This window comes from Periophthalmus magnuspinnatus, chromosome 19 (assembly GCF_009829125.3).
Source record: "Periophthalmus magnuspinnatus isolate fPerMag1 chromosome 19, fPerMag1.2.pri, whole genome shotgun sequence".
Classification (NCBI taxonomy): domain Eukaryota; kingdom Metazoa; phylum Chordata; class Actinopteri; order Gobiiformes; family Gobiidae; genus Periophthalmus; species Periophthalmus magnuspinnatus.
The window spans coordinates 8,854,492-8,876,047 of record NC_047144.1 but is presented as its reverse complement, the minus strand read 5'-3'; the positions used below and the strand labels follow the sequence as shown (position 1 = coordinate 8,876,047).

Sequence of the window (21,556 nt, the reverse complement as noted above, 5' to 3'; positions counted from 1 at the left end):
GGCTTAGTCCATTGAGTTGCACTTTGCATGTCTCACTTTATCCTGATAATCTAATCTCTGTATATAAAAAAAAATGTAACTGTGTACTTTTATGTGTCTTTTTTACACATATGTCTTTCCATGTTCTGTGTTAATCAAGTTGATTCTGTCATGCATTTGTAATAATCTAGTAACTCAAAGAAAAATCTAGCTCATGCACTAAAAATAATCATATACTGACACCGTATCGTCAACTAAAAGTATCGTTGCATGGCAAAACATTTACTCAACTCAAAATTACTATACTACTACCAAATGTGTAAAACATTATGTAAAGTATGCATTAAAAATACTCATCTTTGACTTGCAACAGTAACAGTAGGGTAAGTACTGGTATTTGTTACCCTTCAGCAGAGGAGGAAAGAAACTCATTACAAACTACAACAACCAGGAAACATAATTGCCTCTTTAAGCTGAAGCTGAGATTTAATGAACGTGGTCACGTACTATAGGTTTCGTAATCTATTGAGCAGTAATGATTCAAGATTTGTGCAGTTTACACCACAAACAAAAAAATGGCTCTCACCATAATGTTAATGATATATTTTATTCTCATTACAGCCCAAAACTGCTCTGGCTTCCGCACTTGCTCCCAGTGCTTGGAGCAGCCAGAGTGTGGCTGGTGTGGGGACCCTAGCAGCACGGGGAAAGGTCTTTGTATGGAGGGCTCCTACAGGGGTCCCATGAAGAGACCGTCCAAGCAGGGCCAGCAGGGACAGACCACTGACATGATCCTGGAGCCTGGCATCTGCCCCAAAGACAAGGGCTTCGAGTGGGCTTTCATCCACTGCCCCGGTGAGTAAAGCTACAAAATATATATTGCATTTGAAATTGCCGTTTGAATGGTGACAATTTCCAAATCACAAAGACTGCAGTTATTTATGTAATATAATTTCCTAATTTCCTGTTTCTTGTCTCAGTAATAAATGCTGCTGACCCTGATTAAGTTTAGACCTCTACAAACACATTATGAAATACATATCTTGTGTTAATAATAGGCAAGGTGGGTGAAGTGTCTTGCCTAAGGACACAGCAACAGAACTTGGTCTGAGAAGGAATCATTCCTTTGACCTTCGAATTGGGGGGTCACTGCTCTAACCAGTAAGCTAGTATTGCAGTTCATGTTTTAGTCTTCTCTCAAATGTTTATGCTTCTGGATGTCTTTAAAATGTGAACATTGAACAAAATTCTACAATTAAAACATAAATGGCAAATCTATTTCTGTGTTTCTAAGATATTTCTGTGTAAGTGTAGACAAAATGGTTCGACCCCACCAGTGAACATCAATGCAAACCCATATTACCTATTGGCCCTCTATACTCCACAAAGATTTCCTTATAGTGGAGTTGTGTTACAGCCGCCCTATGCAACTAATACGTCCCCATAGATTTGCTGCAATCGTATGCTACTATGCCATTTAATGCTTAGTGCGGCGGCGTCATGTAAGCTGATAACACGCCCACTCGAGCTGTAAAGTGAGAATGTGAAGAGGGCTCAGTGGGTTATTGTTGTATTGTGTAAAACCGTATTGTTTTGTGTGGGTTGTTTTCAGATTCTAGGATGTGATTTTGTCACGGAGTCAGGACCCTGTGTTCCTGTATTGATTAGGTGCTATGGTGTTTCAATAAGAAATATCTAAAAGGAAAAATAGGCCAAACACATTGTCATTGATCTTTTTAGTATTGTAGGTATTATGCAGATTTGACATAAAACACATAGGTTGGTTTGTGAATTATATATATATATATATATATATATATATATATATATATATATATATATATATATATATATATATATATATATATATATATATATATATATATATATATATATATATATATATATATATATTTTATAAAGCATAAGAGTCTGCATACACCTGTTGATATCAGCCTTTTTTCATCTCCTCAGCATGCCAGTGTAACGGCCACAGCACCTGTGTGAACGGGAGCGTGTGTGAACAGTGCCGGAACCTCACCACGGGTCCCCACTGCCAGACCTGCATGCCTGGTTTCCATGGAGACCCCACCAACGGCGGCAAGTGCCAAGGTGAATTTATTTTGTTATCATCCTTAACAGACTCAAGCCTTTACTTTGTACTGTCATTGCGCAACGTCACACATTGTCATAATTCTGCTGCAGCAAGCCATTTAGTGTTTTATGATGAAATGTGTAGCGTTATACCACCAACACCAACAGATGGCACTATTGTGTATGAGTTTGAATTATGTGATTGTGAGTGACATGTTTGAAAGATGACACTATTGCTCCATATGTTAGTGTAATAAAAAGTAAAAGCAGAACAGGAGTTTGCAAGTAAATTTACATTTTGTTGTTAAAGACAAAAGTAAAATATCATGTTCTTAACTTTTCTAAGAAGTATTTGTTACAAAGTGATGCTGAAGGTCAAATAGTTTTGTTAGAAAATGGCTCTAAGCTTTGTTGAAAAAAAAAATAATACAATTTTACTGTTGTAATGGCTATAATTATTTCTATAGATGCTATAATGCAAGTATATAATGATTTAAATGGTATTGAATTACACGTGAAGCTGATTTATTATGTGTCTCCCACCTACTGCCCGCCTTCTGAATAAATTTACTTGAGTGACGGCAAGCCATTATTCATACATCATTCTGTTTTTGTAGAAGGAAAATCTAGTATGTGAGTAGAATTTAATGCATATACTGGATAAGGTTGGTCCACAGTGAGTAATTGAATCAAATATTACAGGTTTGCATGTTCATCTGATAAAGGTCTCAGTGTGTCTCTTTATTGAATTAATTTGAGATCGGTCAGAGGGTTTCTTGTCAAGAGCGGATTAACCCATGGGGGCTCTCGTCTTCGGAGACATGAGTAGCATTCCTAAGTACTTACATGTTACTGTATGAACAGCTCACAGTGGACACACACACACACCCCCACACACACATACACACACACACAGTCTTACGTAGGAGCAGCTCAGGTAGCCTAATAGACAGTCTAAAGTGTAAACTGAAACGACACAGGTGAGCTCCCATGAGTGTAAATTTATTTTAGCTGCAGGTAATGATTTACCACTATTATCTCTCTGTTAGAGCAGGCTATTGTTAATTTGGTTTGGCGTTGTTTTAAATTAGGCACTGAACAATATTAAAGATACTGTACCTGACTTTTACTGTCATAAAAACTGGTACATTGGTTCATTGGTTCATTTTAAATAGTTTGCAGTGGTTCAGAGTTATTCCTCACTTACTTCTCAGTTTATACGCAGTTTTCATGACTTTCAGACTCCAGAGTGAGAACAAGTAGCATGCCAACCACACACTTCTTCATTCTCAGACAAGAAAACGCTGTATAATTAGATCCAGTACACCGATCACTTATTTTGACCTCAACAACTGCTTATACAATCTGTCTGCAGTGGGGCAAGAAAAGAAGAAGCTCAAATGCATGGAAGAAATAGGTACAAGCCCTTAAAAGTCATTTAATATGTGCAGGTCAGAGAGTAGCAGGAATCTCAGCTAAAAGCCAGTGTCGCCTGAAATATTCATAAAAATATCTTGGATAATGTGCTCAAGGGAGAGGTCTAGCACTTGAGGGAAACTGTGCCCACTGACCCCATTGTAACACACCTCTTCAGTATTTAAAACTCGCTGAACTGAAAGGAATGGGTCACTTTTTGTTCTGCTGCCTAAAAGGGTGCCCCAGCTTTCCCGTAGCTAATTCACTCCTGGTTCACAGCCGTTGCAGTACTGTTTAAATTCAGCAAACATGCCTTCTGGGTATCGTAGTTTTCTATCTATAGTGGCATATTTTGTTCTTTCATGTATCAGATAGTTTTAAGTTGAAGCGGTCTTTTGGGAAATACACTTGTTTACCGTCCTGCAAAGATCAATATCAATTTCATCACTATGTTCAGAGCGGTGTTGGAGGTGTTTGACAACCTTAGCATAACATTATGACTGCGAGCTATTGTAAATGGCTCTCATTGTGCACTGAAGAAATCTTAACCCGAAATATTTAGAAGTGAAGTCTTTAAAGTGGGACTAAACCTAAACTGCCCACAACCACATTTCCGATAGAACTGGTAAACTGGGCAGTGCCTGAGGGACTGAAGGGGAAAGTAAGGAGGAAGGAGGGGCAGAATCTGGAGGTATAAGGAACAGTGTGATTGGTCTCACTCAGGGGTCAGCAACCCAGAGCTGCATTTCTTTCATCCAACTGTGTGGCTTGGGAAAATAAATTTTAAGTATTTAATTGAAGTGTATTTTATTTGTGTTAGTTCTTTTTTAAATTGCAGTTTAAATTGGAAGATTATTGTGATCTTGAAATATTAAAATAAAATAATATTTTATTTTCTTCGCTCAAAATAAGTGCCACACTTGCAGAAGCTGGTATACTCGCCAAAACAAAACAAACACCTTATAGTCCTGCGTAACGAAGGTGACTTGGTACAGCCCTGTGCAGATGCTGTGCACAGAGGTTCAGGAGGTATCTGTAGCACTTCATGGATGTCATAAGATAAGATATGCCTTTATTAGTCCCACAGTAGGGAAATTCCAGTATTGCACTGCACAGTTCAAGAACAGCAGGAAAATGGTAACATGCAATAAAACAAGATAAGAGATAATAGCTTAAAATAGTTTAAAAATAAACTTAAAAATAAACCAAAAAATAGACTCTAATGTAACACACTGTTCCTTATTATGTACAAAAGAGTAACAGTGCAGCATATATTTACATGGTATTCAGTATTGCACATGGGTATAGTTGAATGACACATGTTCAGTGTTAACAGTGTTCATTGTACAGTCTGACAGCAGCAGGAAGGAAAGACCTGCGAAACCTCCTTCACACAGCGAGGGTGAATCAGTCTGTCACTGAAGCTGCTCTCCAGGACAGACAGAGCGTCCTGCAGGGGGTGAGACTCATGGCCCAGCATAGAAATGACCTTAGCCAGGACCCTCCTGTCCCCCACCTCCTGCAGTCCAGAGGACAGCCCAGGACAGAGCTGGACTTCTTGATGACCTTGTCCAGCTTCTTCCTCTCCCTCTCTGTGATGCTGCTGTTCCAGCAGACCACACCCTACAGGATGGCTGATGCCACCACAGAGTCATAGAAGGTCTTCAGGAGTGGCCCTCTCACTCCAAAAGACCTGCGTCTCCTCAGGAGATAGAGCCTGCTCTGGCCCTTCCTGTACAGTGCATCTGTGTTGTGAGTCCAGTCCAGTTTGTTGTTCAGATGAACACACTCTCTCAGTGTCCCTTCCCTGGATGTTCACTGAGGGGGCAGTAGAGTGGTGTCTGCGGAAATCCACCACCATCTCCTTGGGCTTCCCTGCATTGAGGATGAGGTGGTTCTGCTGACACCAGTCCACAAAGTCCTGTGTTAGTCCTCTGTCCTTGATGAGGCCAATGATGGCAGAGTAATCAGAGAACTTCTGCAGGACGCAGCTGTCCACCCCCCCCCCCCCCCCCCACACACACACACACACACACACAATTATCTTCATTTTAGATATCAAAAAGTATTTGTGGCTCCCAGTGTATTTTTCCGTAGGTTCAAATGGCTCTTTGGGTGTTAAAGGTTGCCGACCCCTGGTTTAACCGGTATCCACACTTCAAACTCCACTCCTGCAGCCAGATGTTTGAAATCAGACACACCTGACTTTAATTAGGGCAGGACAGCATGGTGTAATGTCCTGTAGAACGTGAAATTGCAGTGTCCACAGGGGGCAGTATGCACTCAGTTTTTGACCAGAAAGCTCCAAATTACTTAGTTTGCACTAAAATTGCTAAATAAATGTCTAAAAACAGTAGGCAATGCTATTACAATTCCACGTACACAGTTTATTAGCAAAACAGTTTATTTTGTGTCCTACTTGAATATGGTCTTGGAGGCTGCAGCAGCAGTTCTGGATTTTCAATGTACATGAATCAAATGCCAAAATCAAAGCCAAATGAATGAAGACTCTTCTTCTTCTGTTCTTCTAATCTGTATCCTTTTATTCAAAACCTCCTTTTCCATTTGTCTTTCTGTCGCAGCGTGCAAGTGCAATGGCCATGCAAATGTGTGCCAGGTGTTAACTGGCAAGTGCTTCTGTACCACCAAGGGGATCAAAGGAGACCAGTGCCAGCTGTGAGTATTGCAACACACACATGCACAAAACACACAAAAAACACACACATATTTGCTCTGTTCAAAAGCTAGGAAAACAGCACTGACTGCCACGAGTTGATTATACTCAATATGGTATGCTTTTTTTCTGTCGCTTATTCATCGTTTTCATTGATATATATTTTAAATGGGAAAAAGTCTTTGTTGCATATAATATTTCATCTTATATTGCTATGACCATGTTCCCTTTCCCATCATTCTAAAACCCAATGTTTAGGTGACTACATTACTATATAACTATATGGGTTATTTTCAGAGTATATACAGTTGAAATCAGAAATTTACATACACTATGAGGAAAAACAGCAGTGTCTTTTTATACTGTCTGACATGAAATCAGACTAAACTTTTCCTGTTTTAGATCAATTAGGATTACCAAAATTATTTCTATTTGCCAAATTCCAGAATAAAGAGAGGATGTCTTTTGACTTTCTTCAAAGTCAGAAGTTTACATAGATTTGATTAGTATTTGATGCCATTGCATTTAAACTGTATGACTTGGGTCAGACATTTTAGATATCCTTCCACAAGGTTCTCACAGTATTTGGCAGGAATTTTGCCCCTTTCCTTCCAACAGAACTGGTGTAACTGAGCCAAGTTTGTTGGTTACCTTTCTTGCATGTGCCTTTTCAGGTCTGCCCATACATTTTCAATAGGATTGAGATGAGGGCTTTGTTATGGCCACTCCAAAACATTGACTTTGTTATCCTTAAGCCAGTTTGTAGCCAGTTTGGCAGTATGCTTCAGGTTATTCTCTATTTGGAAGACCCGTCTGTGTCTTGAGATGTAGCTTCATTATTTCCACATAATGTTCATTCCACATAATACCATCTATTTTGTGAAGTGCACAACTTGCAAAACAACCCCACAACATGATGCTGCTACACCAATATTTCACAGTTGGGATGGTGTTTTCAGGCTTGCAAGCTTCCCCCTTTTTCCTCCAAATGTAACGATGCTCATTATGGCCAAACAGTTCAGTTTTAGTTTTGTCAGACCACATAACATGTTTCCAAAAATGAAGGTCTTTGTTCCTGTGTGCATTTGCAAACTGTAATCTGGTTTTTAATGTTTCTTTTGGAGAAATGGCTTCTTCCTGCAGAGTGGCCTTTCAACCCATGTCGGTACTGTACTCGTTTCACTGTGGATAATGACACACTCTTAGCAGCTTCAGGCAGCATCTTCACAAGGTCTTTTGCTTTTGTTCTTGGGTTGATTTGCACATTTTGGACCAAAGCACGTTCATCTCAGGAACACAGAACCCGTCTTCTTCTTGAGCGGGTTGATGGCTGGATATTTTATTGGTGTTTATACTTATGTATAATTGTTTGAACAGATGAATGTGGCACCTTCAGGCATCTGGAAATTGCTCCCAAGGAGGAACCAGACTTGTACAAGTCCACAATTTTTTTCCTGATATTCTTGGCTGATTTCTTTTGACTTTCCCATGATGTTACACGAAGAAGCAGTGTATTTCAGGTGTTCCTTGAAATATATCCTCATGTGTGTCTCTAATTAACTCAAGTCTTGTCAATAAATATATCAGAATCTTCCAAACACATGACATCGCCAAATTATTTAAATGCCTAGTAATCTTACTGTATGTAAACTTCTGACTTTGAAGAAAGTAAAATTTGTCCCCCAAAAAATCCTTCTCTCATTATTCTGCCATTTAGCAAATAGAAATAATTTTGGTAATCCTAACTGACGTAAAACAGAAAACGTTTAGTCTGATTTCATGTCAGTCAGTGAGATAAAAAAAAACAAAACATATGTGTCTTTTTATAAAGTGTATGTAAACGTCTAGTGTCAACTTGTAATGTGCTCATGTCAAATTGAGCCAGTATAGTAGAAATACTGAGTAACTAGTACTTCTTCCGCAAGCTTACTAAGAGCATAAAGTTGGCCTGTGTCAGTGTTTGCGCATACAGCTGCAGTGAACATAAAAGTAATGAATTACAATATAACCTTCACCAGTTTGGCAGAACATTCCACGTGCCCTGCTCTATGCAAACCTAATCAATTATAACAATATCTGTATGCCAAAACACAAAATCTCACATATCTTTTCTTAGAATGCAAGTTAAACTCTACAGGTCTATAGAATGTTTTTCTGGTGCCTTCTAAAACCAGCTATACCCAGGGCAAACTTGCATCCTGTCCACATTCTTCCTTTAGCTCAGAATGATGTGTCAATCAAAAGTGTGAGCTCACTGTCACCGCAGTGAAGTAATCTCTGTGGATCTAGTCCTTCTCAAACGCTGGGGGGCATGTTGAGGCAGACCCAGTGTGACAAGTCAAACACATATACTTATGTCTTATTTTATTCTGACCAGAAAGATGAATATAGGCTTTGTGGGTTAAATGGTAGATTTGTTATCATATTACATGAACTTGTACTTAATAAGAAAAAGATCTTAGTTCAGTTTAATTAAAATGGAAACATAAAAATAATAATATAAAAATAAAATAAATTAAAATGGACTTTATTCAAATTGTACTAATTTTGTCAGAATTCATTAAATAATTTAAATGTGTCAGATAGAGAACCTTGGCATTATTACAGTCTGCTTTCTTAATCTATTGATAGTGCTTTAATCACATAATTGTATACATATTTTTTACATGTTTTTATATATATTGTTCAGCTTGACTTCCATTTGATTTTTATTTCTGCATAATTGATGCCAAAATGTATTCTCTTTGAATCAGAACAAAAGTTGTATATGGGTATTATATATGAACTTAGCTGAAAGGCCATGAAAATAACTGACCAGCCATTGACATTTATTGACGTAGTTAAATTTAAGTCCACTAATATAATCAATACAGTGCATCATTTGCATATGAAAAGGTGGGTTGAAATTGTGCTTTGACAGATTTATAAAGCGACACTTGGATATCACTGACAGCCTGTTTATCCTCATGTGGAGATTTTAATGCCTTAATGATTGGCGGCATAAACACAACTGTCAGGCCCAAACCCCACCCCCTACTTGGTTTGTGCTGACTATGGAGGATCCCCTCAGTGTAGGAGGCCCATCTCCACTTAGTGCTCTGCTTTCCCACTGGTAAGCACAATGCAGCCGGCTGGTTTTAATACCTCTAATGCAGCAAGAGTTATGGAGGGGTCACTGGCAAACAGGACCCATGCAGGAAGAACACCCACACCCAGCCATGATCTGTCTCCTCCTTTGTCTCAAATCACATTATTGATGATGATTCAGCTAGATTTACATTTAAATTCTATTGCTTCTGCCAAAAGGATGAAGCTTAATTGAACTATATATATCCAATTTAAAGGCTTTAGAGTTGGTGCACTATACAATTTTGCTGGTGGAGATTCAGTCGTTTGGCTGATATATTGGACTGATATTTGCACTTTTTAGAGCTTCGGCTGTCGGCCATCAATCTCTAGCACAGGCCAACATTTTGTTTTAGCCAACCAGCTGCCTAAAGAATACACATAATGCATTATTTGAACACTTTAGGGCGATGAGGTAACTGCACAAAACATGACTACACAGCTCTTTTATAGGTCCGTGGTAAAAAAGGTTGTGGATAAGTTTGTAGTTGTAGTTACACAATTTGGGGAAAATAATCAAATTCGCCCCTACATTTACATATTCACTCAAAAATACCAGCTATGTGCATCAGCCATGAAAAAAAAAACAAATCCATAACAGTCGATCCATACTCTATAGGTGTTTTTATTCAAAAATACCTTCAAAAACATGCTTTCTTACTGTGAGTGGGCTTGCCTCTCCACACATCTGCCCTGTAACTTGGTCAGGTGTTGTCACTTGCTTTTCTCTATGGAGTTTAATGCCATATGGTGGAGCATTCCTGGCAAAGCATCAACATCTGTATGGATATAAGCAGGTAGCGTGCCTCCCCCCACAGTTGTCGTCAACCCTTAATGAGAATAAGTGGAAGATAAATGATAAAATGAAAACCTTTACAAAGCCACACCATAGTTTTCCTAAACAAATCAAAACAAAATCTTCACACTGAACTTGACAGCTCATTTATAAAACCACTGGTGGTGAAATTCCAAGGAGACTAATAACACTTGACTACTTTAAGAACAAATGAAAAGGAAAATGGTGTGAAGGCAAAACAAAAGCCAGTGTCGGGAAGAGACATGAACCAAGTCCCTTTTCCTTTCCGGCTCCTGGAGTAAACTGAATTACTCTGTGATGATGATAAACGGGCGCTTTAATTTCCTCTGCCAGATGGAGTTGTGTTTTGTACAATTCAACGCAATAGTCGGATAACAGGTGGATAACGGCTGATGCAAATTAGTTTCTCTATAACCTACAGAAGCAGAGGCATGGACTGCGGACATATGTGGCCAAATGGTCATTTTGCCATCACAAACAACAAGACACAGACTTCCATTTAACTTGTATTAGTTTATTACTGTTATCGACCTCTAATAGAGACCATGTTGTTAATTTAATTCAATTAGCTTCCCTCTATGTGAAGTGATGTAAGCGCCCAAAACAGCAGACACATTGTCATATCAAAACATGTTTGTATAACCTAATTATTTCAGAGCAGAGCGCTTGCTGTTGTCTATTATAATGTCATTTCAGGTATCCCATTACATGTAATCAGCGCTCCCCAAATGTAGCAATGGCATAGTCACCTTTTTAAACAAAGACCAACTCACATACTGTACCAGTCTATCAGCACTGCACTACACACATGTACACAGCTGCCGGCGCCATTAGCACTACAGAATAATAGCAGCAGTAATGAAGAGGAGTGCATCTGCGCAGAAATGAAATTATTTTTGAAAGTACATCAGCGAGTCAAAGGGGAGAAATAGTTCTTATTATAGCAGTCAGTTAGATGCATATATTATCCAGGCGTGTGCCAGAGGTAACAAGGCTATATTTTTTATTTTTTTATCCAGAATCCATTTGTGTGATGTGTTAAATGCACACAAACAGAGACAGAGATTCAAGCAGCCGACTGCAGATCAAATTAAGATACAATGTGCTGGGCTTGGCTGCAGTTCAAATGCGAGCATGCATGCATCCAGGTTAAGATGAAATTAAGATACAGAGGAGAGTGCCTTTATACACCCCATGATGAAATGTGGGCTTGTGTGTATGGGTGTATGTGTGTGTATGCATGTGATTTGTGTGTGCGTGCGCTTGTATGTGGGTGTGTTTTTTCTTCTGTGGCCATCTGTAAATGTCAGGCAGCAGAAAAGCGCCCAGTGGTGAGTGGTGCTGTTGTGAGGTTGAAAGCTCCTGGCTGCACTTGTCCTCTGTACTCTGTAGAAAAGAGCACTCTGCCCTGCTCTTGTTGACTCACTTTAAGAATTACAGCACCTGTTTTTCTTCTCAACTTGCTCCTTCTCCCTTTTGTTTGTTTAACTTTAAATAGCCATTTTGCAGCAATATATTTATCTTAAAAATTTGATAAAATATAATATTCATGGCAAGGGGCAGGGAAGGAAAGTAGCAATGGAATGAGTTGTTGAAAGTGGTATCACCCTCTGTCTTAAGTTGGCATATTGTATGAAACAAAAATAAAAATGATGATGTGCTAATTTGATTGTTTATGAAATGTGCTTTTATAAAACATTGACATCAATCAAAGGATTGCACCAAATCAACCAAACATACTGGCTCATTTTGAGATTAATGGCTGTAACAGATGTTATAATACTTGAAACAGAAGGAGACAGAAGGTTGCAGCAACTAGGAACTGTGCCCTTCCCACTACAAGCAATCACTAGACACTACTGTACTCATGTCAGTCCCAAGCATACATAAAGGCAGAGGTCTGCACCAAAAAAGGTTTTGTCAAAGATCATGCAAACTATGATAGGACAAAATGTGTTGCATAAAATGTGAATTTTTTTTTTTTTTTCTCTAAGCCAAAAAACTACATCTGATAAATCTGCGTATAAGAGCTTATGGCTGTAGATACACAGGGATTTGAAAATGTCAGGTTTAAAAATGGCTATGATCTGTCTGAACTGGCTCACACGTGTGACCCTGTGACTGCAGACTCAGTTTATCACACATACACTGTGTGCTCCACGCACATCTGACATAAACCTCCACTGGTGATAACATTAGCTTTTTAGAAATTTCAAACTCAAAACAAGCTTGTATTTTTAGGAGCTGTGTCATTCTACATCAGCAGCAGTCACTCACCACCTCCTCATGGCATTCAGGCGGTCTAGTCCCCTTCTGTCCCTCACTCCATGTTCCCTCAGCTCTGACATAAATATATGTGTTAAGGTCTTATCCTTTTGTTGTCATTAGGTCTTAACCCAATGACAACAAAGCACATACAAATGTGACCTGTGAAAAAGATTACAATAAGACGGGAATTAAAATACGATATGATTTATGATAAGTGTGCAGTACCCAAACACACTCAGACAAAAACATGATGCCCCTAAATACACCACGCTATAATTATAAAATATATATATATATATATATATATATATATATATATATATATATATATATATATATATAAACGTGTTGAAATGGTTGAGTCAGAGAATAGGTGAAACCACTCTAGTTGTATGCACTTTGAAGAAACTTCTCCCCTGATACTTAGCTGCCTTTAAAACTGGCCGCACTCAGTTGATGTCAACAGATTTTGTTCTAAGCACTTGTGTGATAAAAGCAGAGACACTTTTGGCTGATTCCACAGTATTACTTGTTGCTCTGATGATGTGTGGTGTGCGGTTTGGTACAAACGTCCAGGCTTCAAAATGAGCCCTTAGAGGACTTCATGTTTTTACCCTGAAATGGTTTAATAATCTCAGACTAAATGTGATATCTTCACTTTAGCTTTGTCTGTAAAGGGGCTAAGTGAACTGTAAAAGCTGACCATAATAAACTGGATGAGAATGAACCCTTTTAAGGTGCTTATAAAAAAAAAACAAAAAAAAACACTTTAGTATGAAGTGGTCCTGAGGCGATCGGGCTGTTATTTGTTTAAAATGCTTCACATTGGACAAAAGAAGAAACTTTGCGTTCAGTTATAATTTTAAAATCTCAATAAATCACCCTTAGACATTTTGCCACCATACTGCGAAATAAAATGTAAGTGTGTAATTGACCATTCTAAGTGTAAATTGTCCAGTGATTGAAGGTGGTCTAGACTTTGACTTATTCACAGTAATGTCTGGTAAATCTCAGTGAAGCCTCAGTCAAAGCCTTTTATCCAAAATGGAATAACACTTTTTTGCAGCTGTGTGTCAGTTCATGGAGAAAGAAACAAAAACAAGCATAGGATCATCTATATATTTTTGTCTTTTTTTAAAAAAAAAAACACAAATTACTTGTCAGTTATACTTTGAAATAAACATGTCTGAAGCCTAAAGCCTTGAGTTAGTGGATGAGGTGAACTAAGGATTGTGTTGCTCTGGATGCCAGTGTTTTGGGTCTACACTTTAAAATCCTTATGATTGTTTACCTGAGTCAACATGATGTACTTTTGCTTAATTTGCTATTTCAGATGCCAGTTTAGACTTGGAGATCGCATATAATCATCGATGAATTTACATAAGTTGTTTCCTTCGAGTATTTGAGGATTAGCACAATACTTTTCCCACTCTGCCTGATCAGGTACATAAAGTTCTGATGTATGTCACTGTGCAGCTTTGATAGAAGGAAGTTTATAGAAAAAATAGAAAAAAAACTAATTAACTTTTCCAAACTATCAGATTATTCTTTTTGTGAGAAGTGGAGGCTGATGAGGTGCCAACAGCAGGAGTTAATGTGCTGGCACTTAGCACCTTCCTTCTACTTCTGATAAGGAGAGATTTTTTTTCCTTTTTCTCTCAATCTGTTAGCACTCGTCCCATCCTCTCTCTTCTTGTGTTTTTTCCACTGCAGATGCGACTCAGAAAACCGTTACCTTGGCAATCCACTCAGAGGGACCTGCTACTGTGAGTAACTCCAAACTGGATGACTTCTTCAGACTTGGGAAACTCATAACGCACGCTCCAACCCACTCCCCCGGTCTTGATTATTCTTGGCTATTCTATCAACTTTTTTTTTTTTTGCTCTCTCTTTCTTGCCCTACTCAATCACTCTCTCAATAATTCTCAATTACTATTTCTTTCTCTTTTCATTCTCTCTGTCTGTCTCTCTTTTTACTCTGTTTGTCTCTTCCAGGCTTTCATTTTCTTTCTCTCTCTCTGTTTCTCTCTCTTTATCTCTCTCGCACTGTCTTGGTCTCTTTCATTCTCTCTCTATCACAATCTCTCCCACTCTTTCTCTCTCTCTCTCTCTCTCTCTCTCTTACTATTGCTCTCTCTCTTACCATCTCTCTGTCTCTTTCGCTCTCTCTTATTAACTCTCTCTGTCTTTGTCTTTCTCTCACTCTCTCTCTCTTTCTTGCTCTCTCTTTCTTGCCCTCTCAATCACTCTTTCAATAATTATCTCAATTACTCTTTTCTCTTTTCATTCTCTCTGTCTGTCTCTCTTTTTACCCGGGGACTACTCTGTTTCTCTCTGTTTCTCCCTTCCAGCCTTTCGTTTTCTTTCTGTCTGTCTCTGCTTCTCTCTTTCTCTCTCTTGCACTCTTGTTCTCTTTTATTCTCTCTCTATCACAATCTCTCCTCCTCTCTCTCTCTCTGTCTTTCTTACTATTGCTCTCTCTCTTACCATCTCTGTCTCTCTTATTAACTCTCTCTCTCTCTCTCTGCCTCTTACTAGCGCTATTTCTCTCTCTCTTTGTCTACTTCTCTCTGTCTCTCTCTCTCTGCCTCTTACTAGCTCTCTTTCTCTCTCTCTCTCTCTCTGCCTCTTACTAGCTCTCTTTCTCTCTCTGTGTCTACTTCTCTTTGTCTCTCTCTCTCTATCTCTGTCTGTCTCCATCTCTCTCTGTCCCTCTCTCTGTCTCTCCCCCTCTCCCATCGTTCTCTTTTCCTCTCTCTCTTTCCCTCTCTTTTCCACTTCCGCTACAGGCAGATGGAGCATTTTAACACTTTGGCAAAAAACCAGGGGCTCTCGCTTGTTCGGCGACAGAATGACTTGTCGTGGTAAAATGTCAAGTGCATCAGAAGTAGCTAGCGAGTGAGCTAATCAAGGAGGAGCAAAAAAAGAGTCTACACTTGTCATGCGCTCTCAGAATCACCCACCCACTCGTTTATTCATCTAGAAAAGTTGGATAGATGTTAGTTGTTTTCGCGTTCCTGGAGTGCAGCGAGTACATATTGGTGCTTGTGCTTTGCCTGTTTATTTACTTGAAGCCACCGCGGTGTCCTTCACGCTGCTACGCTACTTGGTAATTTGTTGTCTCCATTTTGACATTCTGCGACTGACAACAATAGCCAGGTTTTTGTCCGCTTTACTAAAATACCACTCTGGGTGACATAAATGGGTGTTGTGAGAGCAGTTTAAAGCTGGGGGCTAGTTTTAACCTCTGCACAGCTCACAGACCTTTCGCGTAGTGATATGTTTTACGTCATTATGAACATGCGGCTCATTACATTCAAAGGCCAGTGAACATGAATGAACATAGAGTGCACTTTATTTACCGTGCCTGCTGATTTAAGTAGTGTATGCCTACTAACCATTTACTCTGATTCTGATGTAACTGTCTGATAATTATGAAAATATCTCTCCAAAAAATGCAAAGATAAACTAAATATTACAGGTGAGATAACTTGAACTTTTCCCTTAAGATGGAGAAGCATAAAGTCCTGAAAATGACAAGACAAAAACAGCGCTATATTGTATTTTTATAATGAATAAAGCAATGCAAAATTGTTCATATATTTCTTATTTCATAACCTATTTTTGTATTCATTATTATCTCTTTATTTCTCTAGTTGCTCGCCAGTCATCATCATAATTAAGCATTCAAATATAATCTAATGATACTGGTGAAGAATCATCTTTTTTGCCACCATAATGCAACTTTTATCATCGCCAGCCTATGATTAAAAAAGCTCTTTAAATGAACAGTGCCGTCGTCCTCGGGGCAGAATCAGACCTGAATTGTGGTTTCCAAATGATGTGAAATTTTCCAGTTGTGGATTTGATTACAAACTTCTGATACTGAAACTCCTGACTCCATCTCATGTTTTTCTATAAATATATAAGCTGCATTCACGGCTTATTAATTCGCTGCTGTTTTCTTTTTAAACAGATAATCTTCTTATCGACTACCAGTTTACCTTCAGTCTCATCCAAGAAGATGACAATCACTACACTGCCATCAACTTCATGGCTTCCCCAGAACAGGTATTTTATTATTGTATTTTTATTAGTAGTATTTTTTTTATTTTATTTCCTATTATTCAAAGATGATGTATTTTTTCATTTCAGGCCAACAAGAATTTGGACATGTCCATCAACGCATCTAATAACTTTAACCTCAACATCACCTGGTCTGTGGGATCAACAGGTAATATTTTTAATAGAAATGCCAAAATGAGCACGCTTTACCTGCTCATTTGAATATAGAAAGTTTGAATTGAACTAAAGTAGACATTTATTTCCCTGAAAAGCCAAAGTGGTCAACAAACTCCCTTATAATGAGTTTTCCTTTCTTGTCTCACTGTCGTCCAATTCCCAATTACACAATGGAAATACGATTTTCCAAGTTCAAACGCTGTCTTCTTGCATTATCATCATAAAGAGCATAAAAATAAGCAACAGTAGGTCACAAAATACTTATTACAGATTTGGGTCGCGAGGCTTCACAGTTGTATAAAAAGAAGTGCGTCTTTTCATTTGTATTTGTGAAGCACCTTAAAAATGCAGTTTGAAGTGGTTGTTTTTCGGCACTGAATATAAATTGGGATACTTAACTTTGTGTGTTTATTCAGACCAATCAAAATTATGGCTATGTTGTTCCCACCATGTGTCCGTGTTTATGGCGTTACTGTTGAGTGGATGTTATGGCTCCCCTGAGGACAGACACCCAAGGACACTGCAGTTCTGTTTACCTCCTGCTTTCTCTCCCTCCTAAGGCCAGACACGGATGCTGCTGGTAAACACACATTTTGAAATGCGCTGGACATTTTTGAGATTTGTGCCCAGTTGTTCCCATAATATGTGAGCTTAAGAGGATTTAGCCTTAGTTTAGGTTATTTTAAGCATAGACAAAATGATGTGCTTGTAGAAAATATCAACAATTGTCAGACTTTCATCAGTTTTGAAGAAGCATAGTAAAAAAATAAAAAAACAAATTAAGTTTGAATTTTGAATTGGATTTTTCTTTTACCATCGATCATACCTGGATGACTGAAGTATTACACAGACAGTTTCCGAAGAAGCACTTAATGTAGCTTGAAAAAGAGTGGGATGAATTAAAACGTACCGTCTCCCACCCTTCAAGAACACAAATGTTACCTGATGGTGCTAATTGGGAAGCCATGATAATTACAATTTAATCTTAACTGCAATTTCGTATGGTCGCAATTAGGAACATGTCAAAATACCGTTTACGTAGGCAATATAATGTCCTCTGCTAACAACTAAAAATGCTTGCTCTCTATGGAGTGTGAACATGCTATAAACCTGCCAGCATTGTAGTTTAGAGTACACATGGGACGATATTGAAATTTGGTGTCACGATTATCACGGCCAAAATAATTGCGATTAACGATTGTATCTCGATATTTATTAAAGTTGCTGACAGTTTAAAAATGTTAAGGATATGAATAATTATAATTGTTTTATTATGAACAGGTTCCATATTTAAACTCCTGTTAAAACAAAGTACAATACTATAAGTGAAAACAACAGTGATCTAAAGGAGATCGGGGATACGTAGCTTTTTTTCTGCAGATTCTGATGATATAATGGCAATGATCTCTGTCCTGTGAATTATTATTGTGTACACTTTTAATCACAATAAATTATATTATTGTTTATTGTCCCATCCATAGTTTCGAGCTCTGAAAAACATGTAATTCTTGTTTTGAGGTAACGTATTAGATTTCTTCCTGAAAATATATTATATGCTGGTTTCTCTCTTGCATGTTCCATTTCAGAAGAACCTACTTTTTTCCAAATAGCCATTTTGTGGGGGGAAAGTTAATATAATATCAAAACCAATAATCTTTCAAGGCTACAGTGTGTGATTTTACCCAATTACCTATCATTTAAGTTGTCAAATTTTCACATTATTGAAAAACTGGCAACGCTTTTGTTTATACATAGTCCCATGTTTTCCCTCTAACACATGTTTTACCCATTATCTTGAATTCATTCATTTGGACTTATTTGTGTTTTACTTTCTCCATTCCTTACGTTTTCCAGTCACCGTTTTGACCACAGTCATGTATGTAATGTATTTGGATCCCTCTTTTTCACCCAGCACAGAAGATATTGTTTCTCAGTAGTAGGAGACTCTGTACAATTGACTCAAGCACGAGGCGCCTTTAGGTGGTGCTACTGGGGGCTGAGACAGGGAGGGTGATTTCAATTAAGATAAACACGCTCACGTCGCCACACTCAAAGCTGTCATTTTCACTTCTTTTGTTTCACACTCGTGGGCTGGAATGTCAATGCGGCCGATTCTGTGACACGAGGACGAATATGAAATTATGAGAAGATAAATGAGAAATATACATAGAGATAAATGGGATAAAGAGTCTGTTAAAAGCTGCTCAAAATGTGATAATTTTCTTTTACGGCCTATAAACAAACGATAAAGGCAGACGATCAATCAGATGTCAATATGGCGTGGACTGGATCAGAATGTGGTATGAGCTTGAACCTAACGTAGTTTGGTAAATTTCATGGAAAATATTTTATATCATTTTAGTCAAGATGTAATTATTAGATGTGGTCCATAAATGGGAAAAGGGTGATACAGAAATAAGCATCAACATGAAGCTTCCTGTTTTTCTTTTTCCTTGAAAGATGCATTTTAACCCAATAGATTAATTTTAGCAAAAATTAAATAAACAAAAAATCCTACCAATATCACTAATAAGACAAAGAACTATTTTAAGATCGTGTCATCGTGATTTTCAGAGTTACCTTCAGTACTATGAAAAATTCTTCATACTATTCTATTTTTAAACAAAAGAAAGTCTTTTTAAACATATATTTTTAATACCATGCATATTTATTAGTTCTGATTTGGACAGACCTACTTATGTATTTATTTTTCAGCATCAATACCTGCTTAATCCAGTATCTAGTTGCGATAATAGTTTTTGCATCAGTTAAGTGGGGAATCCCATTTTGACAGCCCTTTTGAGATGTTAATACAAAACAATACAACAGAGAATCCATGTTTTGACAGTAATGTTGAGTTTGTTATTTCCTCCCTCAGTATATTAACAGTAGTCCTAGTATTAAAAGTACAGACGCCAAGTGTGGCTCTGAAACCTGATGCAGTAAGTGGTGGTTGCTGTGGATGTCAGTGATGAATATGTGTTAGCATGAGTCAGTCAGGACCTATGGGCAACAGCCTCTCAAGCCTCTCTGTCAAGCTGTGCCTTTCTCCCACCTCTTTGTTCCTCCCCCATTAAAATATAGCTTTGCATGTGTAATTATGCAATAAAGCTCTGTTCGGTTTCAGGTCATGCACAAATGTTAACACACTCAAGACATAATAATGATGGCTGATGAGCGTCCCCCTGTTGTTTTCAATGTTGTGATACACCATTAATGGATTTGTAATGATATGTTGTCACTAGATGGTCTTTATCTGAGTCTGTAGGTAGCTCTCACTGCTCTGCATGGCTCTCTGCTAATTGTGACCTTTGCCCTGACAGCTGGCACCATCTCTGGGGAGGAGGTGCCCATCGTGTCCAAAACCAACATCAAGGAATATCGCGACAGTTTTTCCTGCGAGAAGTTCACATTCAGGAGCAATCCCAACATTACCTTCTATGTGTACGTCAGCAACTTCTCCTGGCCCATCAAGATCCAGGTAAAACTGCTCTGAACACTTTGTACCACATGGCCCTATCTCATCTTGTGAATTCTGTCACCTACTACCACCTACCTACTTTCCTGTAGTACCTAGTCTGTGTTTTTGCCATATCATAAAATACCTGAATACACTGTGTGAGTGAGAGGGGCTGATGGAGCATATTGGCTGTGGCTACAGAAGTATCTTACCACCACTGAGTATTGAATGGACTTTGCATAAACTGTAACTTTAAGTGCCTGGTAAAGTGGAAGCATTATTATCATTAAAATCTAAGGGACTCCCTTCGGGCATTTCATTACGGGGCAGGACTAGAGTTCCATGTCCCAAAGCCTTGAACTGCTCCTAAACCTAAACCTAATCCTAACCTTAACCTGATGAAATAATATAAATGAATCAAAATTAAACATTTGCTTAAAAAAAATAAAAAAATAAAAAATCCGAAATGCCAAATCCTGACACAAGGGTAGATAAAAAGTACATGCTGAAGCCTGAACAGAAAGGGCATTTGACATAAAATTAACATTCAACAAAATCCCTGCATAATTGTAGTAAATAATGTTGTGATAAAGAAACTGTAGCAAACAGTACATGAGATTATGCAAATCAATGTTAAATGTCTCCCAATGCAGGCTTTTAGGGACCTACCTTACCCACTTGAAAGAAACAGAGGAGAGTAAAGGGGAAGGGGTAAGATGAAGAAAATGGTATTTAAGCCCAATAATTTCCTGACTGACGCACATAATGATTACAAAGGTAGACATCTTATGCACATACAGAGTCCCGCTGTTGTTCAGGGTGATTTCAAGTGCACTTTATTCTAATTAGAGATTTAATGAGCACTGGTTAGAGCGCAGAGGTGCACAGCTGTTATTTTAGCGGGCAAACGGCAAAGCACCATTTAACCTTCTCCAAGATGAAGGCGCTTGGCTGCGATGACAACAACAAATGCGAGTTTCAGGTTATTTACAACATATATAGCCAATTAATTTGCCCTGACAAATATGGAAGGTGGGCCAAACCCAAATTTATCCCTATCACTTCTGCATTAACTGATTGGAGTGACAAATCAAAGTTGGCAGGATGACAGCTGGTAAAAACATTTTGCAAAAAACATCATTAGTCATTTAGATGTAAAGATTTAAGCTTGGATTTTTGACAAACTAATGATTACATTTACGATATTGTGGCTTATGAGGTTGCTTCAACGAATACAAATCTTTTTCTATCTATCACTAATGTGGCTATCCATATCTTTACACGGCATTTAAGTGAAAACATTTCTTCTCATTGCACTTGTTTCTAGTGGGCTGGATATTTTTGGCAGCAATTATAATTTTCATAATTTTCCAGATGATTGTGTCAGTAATTTTTGGTTGCTTGCATTTGGGGATTTTAGACTGGCCCATATAATGAAACGATCCGTCTGTTTCTCAGACTGAAAGATGAAGACTTAAAG

General features: G+C 38.2%; 1 protein-coding gene across 1 annotated transcript in view; it reads left to right on the top strand.

The window, feature by feature from the left end:
* The window catches only part of atrnl1b (attractin-like 1b), a 66,905-nt gene that overhangs the window by 20,951 nt on the left and 24,398 nt on the right, over positions 1–21,556 (top strand). The window contains exons 18-24 of the mRNA XM_033984203.2: positions 601–834; positions 1,954–2,091; positions 6,072–6,165; positions 14,088–14,140; positions 16,351–16,445; positions 16,530–16,608; positions 19,940–20,097. Coding sequence (XP_033840094.1) covers positions 601–834; positions 1,954–2,091; positions 6,072–6,165; positions 14,088–14,140; positions 16,351–16,445; positions 16,530–16,608; positions 19,940–20,097 — 851 coding nt within the window. The remainder of the gene's footprint in view (positions 1–600; positions 835–1,953; positions 2,092–6,071; positions 6,166–14,087; positions 14,141–16,350; positions 16,446–16,529; positions 16,609–19,939; positions 20,098–21,556) is intronic.